The sequence below is a fragment of the Nicotiana sylvestris genome, chromosome 6 (assembly GCF_000393655.2).
Source record: "Nicotiana sylvestris chromosome 6, ASM39365v2, whole genome shotgun sequence".
In the NCBI taxonomy this organism is placed as follows: Eukaryota; Viridiplantae; Streptophyta; class Magnoliopsida; order Solanales; family Solanaceae; genus Nicotiana; species Nicotiana sylvestris.
The window spans coordinates 129,868,881-129,872,384 of NC_091062.1; the positions used below are offsets into that span (position 1 = coordinate 129,868,881).

At 41.3% G+C, this 3,504-nt stretch overlaps 1 protein-coding gene across 1 annotated transcript; it reads right to left on the reverse strand.

Annotated features, from left to right (window-relative positions):
* Positions 1 to 1,574: 1,574 nt before the first annotated feature.
* LOC138871278 (uncharacterized) lies at positions 1,575 to 2,963 on the reverse strand. The gene is made up of 4 exons (XM_070149153.1): positions 2,817 to 2,963; positions 2,264 to 2,656; positions 1,880 to 2,173; positions 1,575 to 1,820 (listed from the first exon to the last, which is right to left on the reverse strand). Exons 1-4 carry the CDS (start codon positions 2,961 to 2,963, stop codon positions 1,575 to 1,577), a joined length of 1,080 nt encoding a protein of 359 aa, XP_070005254.1.
* Positions 2,964 to 3,504: the final 541 nt, after the last annotated feature.

A 3,504-nucleotide genomic window follows, 5' to 3' on the forward strand; every position in this document is an offset into this window, starting at 1 on the left:
ACTAAAGTTTGTAACCTAGGGTTTTCACTAAGTGCAACAATTTGTTCAATTACAAACATAGTTAATACCCTTATCCCCCATTAAGCATATAAAAATTACCCACGTGAATTTAGGCATCAATTTGAGATTATGGCAAGTATTCAAACCCTAAAAAAACTAAAACTAAGAGAAAAGAAGAGCAAAATATAAAAGCAATACCATGATTTTAGCATACCAGTTAAGAAATTAAGAGGAAATTTGACTCTTGATTAGTGAAATGAGATTTAGATCCAAGCAGATGAGTGTGAACAGTGCTATATTTCGGTGGGAGTTTAGGGTGCGAAAAGGGTAAAAGTTCTAGGGACCTTCTATCGCGGCCGCAAAATTCTATCGCGGTCCGCATTCTTTTACCTGATGAAGAATAGCCTCAAGCAACTAGCCCGGTCTGTGAAATTATGAACGCAGATACGAAATTATGAACTAGCGCCGCGAAATTCACTGCCGACCGCAAAATTATGAACGCAAACACGAACTCAACCTTAGAGAGCTGATATTTTGAGCTCTTCAAGTACGCGTCCGCTAACAAAAAGTGCCCTCACGTACTGCTTACGCGGACCCTGAGATTTTGGGCACGGTCCGCGGAATTCGCCATACTTAGGCAAATTTTTCTAGCCAAAGTCTTGCACTTCACAAATGATTCCTACACAAACTTCACAACCAGTTAGTCCAAAACAAAGCCTAAACTAAGAAAAAAATCAAAAAGAAAGAAAAACACATGGGTTGCCTCCCAAGAAGTGCATGATTTAACGACGCGGCACGACACATGTTACCATCATTTACTTGAAATGGATCAATGCCACCACGTGGCTATCATCAAAATTGCTAAGATAGTGCTTCACTCGATTCCCATTAACTCGGAAGATTTCACCATTTTTGTTTTTCAAATCAAGAGCATCAAATGGAGTTACATGCACCACTTCAAAAGGGCCACTCCATTTTTACTTGAGCTTTCTCAAAAACAATCGTAACCGAGAGTTGAATAGAAGAACCAAATCACCCTCCTTGAATTCTTTTTTCCGGGCATATTTTTCATGTAAGTACTTCATCTTGTCCTAATACAATGACGAGCTGGAATAAGTATGAAACCGGAACTCGTCAAGTTCATTTAGTTTCTCTATCCGGAGATTTGCAACTACATCCCATTCAAGGTTTAACTTTTCAGCGCCCACATGGCCTTATGCTCTAATTCAATTGGGAGGTGACATGCTTTCCCAAATGCCAACCAATACGGAGACATACCAATTGGAGTCTTGTAAGGTGTTCTATAGGCCCATAAAGCATCGTCTAATTTCCTTGACCAATCAATCCGGTTTGCATTGACAGTCTTGGAAAGAATATTCTTAATCTCCCTATTGGAGACCTCAACCTGTCCACTTGCTTGGGGATGATAGGGAGTTGACACCTTGTGAGTGACACCATACTTGGAGAGTGGTGTCAAAGGCTTTGTTACAAAAATGAGAACCCCCATCACTGATGATCTCCCTTGGAGTGCCAAACCTTGTGAATATGTTTTTCTTTAAGAATGCCACCACACTCTATTCTTCATTGTTGGGCAAAGCCACAGCTTCAACCCATTTGGAGACGTAATCCACAACAACTAGAATATAGGTGTTCCCACAAGAACTCACAAATGGACCCATAAAGTTAATGCCCCATACATCAAAAATATCAATCTCAAGAATAGTGGCGAGAGGCATTTCATCCTTCTTGGAAATTCCACTAGCTCGGTGACACTCAACACATCTCTTAACAAGCTCAATAGCATCTTTATACAGGGTAGGCTAATAAAATCCATAGCTGAGAACCAGTGAAGCAGTTCTCGCCCCACCATAATGACCACCGTAGGGCGAGGAATGCCAAGCATCAAGAATCTCAGTTGCTCCTCTTCCGGAACACATCCCCGGATCACACCATCATTACAAATCTTGAAAAGATAAGGCTTGTCCGAGTAATAATCCAAGTTGTCCTGTTTAAGCTTTTTCCTTTGGTTAGAAGAGAGCTCACTCGAAAAAATGCCGGTCATAAGAAAGTTAGCAACATCGGCGAACCAAGGCAAACTATTCAAAGACACGAAGAGGATTTGTTTATCCGGAAATGAATCATTAATTTCAAGACCATCATGGGGCCTCCCATCCTATTCCAAAAGGGACAAGTGGTCCGCTACTTGATTCTCACTTCATTTCCGATCAATGATTTCAAGGTCAAACTCTTGAAGCATAAGAACCCATCTCATCAACCTAGCCTTAGAGTCCTTTTTTGTCATCAAGTAACGGAGTGTCGCATGATCGGTCTGCACAATCACTTTGGTAACCATGAGATAAGGCCTGAACTTTTTCATGGTGAAGACAATGGCTAGTAACTCTTTCTTGGTCACCGTATAATTGACTTGAGCTTCATTCATCATTTTGCTTGCATAATAGACCGGATGAAATATCTTGTTGATCATTTGCCCCAAAATTGCTCCTACCGCAACGTCACTAGCATCGCACATAAGCTCAAATGGTAAGCTCCAATTGGGTGCGGTAATGATGGGAGTGGTAGTCAATCTATACTTGAGAATCTCAAAAGCTTTCATGAAATCACATTGAACACAAACTTTGCATCCTTTTCCATCAACCTGCACAAGGGATTCACCACCTTTGAGAAATCCCTGATGAACCGACAGTAGAACCCCGCATTCCTAGAAATCTCCTCACTCCTTTGACAAAATTTTGCATCCTTTTCCAACAACCGGCACAAGGGATTCACCACCTTTGAGAAATCCTTGATGAACCGACAGTAGAACCCCGCATTCCTAGAAATCTCCTCACTCCTTTAACAGAAGTAGGAGGAGGGAGTTTTGAAATCACTTCAATCTTCGCTTTGTCCACTTCAATACCATTCTTTGAGATCATATGTCCAAGGACAATGCCCTCATCAACCATAAAGTGGCACTTCTCCTAATTAAGTACTAAGTTGGTCTCTTCACATCGGGCCAACACTTTGTCAAGATTATTCAAGCATTCTTCAAAGGAGTCACCCACAACACTAAAATCATCTGTGAACACTTCAAGGAAGTCCTCCAGTATATCCATAAATATTTCCATCATACACCGCTGAAAGATAGTCGGTGCATTGCACAAACCAAATGGCATCCATAGAATGCAAAGGTGCCATACAGACATGTGAATGTGGTTTATCTTGGTTTTCTGATGCAATCAAAATCTGGTTTTAACCTGAGTACCCATCCAAAAAGTAGTAGTAGGTACGCCCACAAGTCTATCCAGCATTTGGTCAATAAAGGGTAATGGAAAATGATCTTTGCGGGTCACTTTTTTCAGCTTTCGACAATCCATGCACACTCTCCATCTAGTGACAGTCCTAGTGGGGATCAACTCATTTTTCTCATTTGTGACCACAGTCATACCCCTCTTCTTCCCTCTTTGGAGCACCGCAAGGGTGGAATCTACCTGCACATTAGTTGAA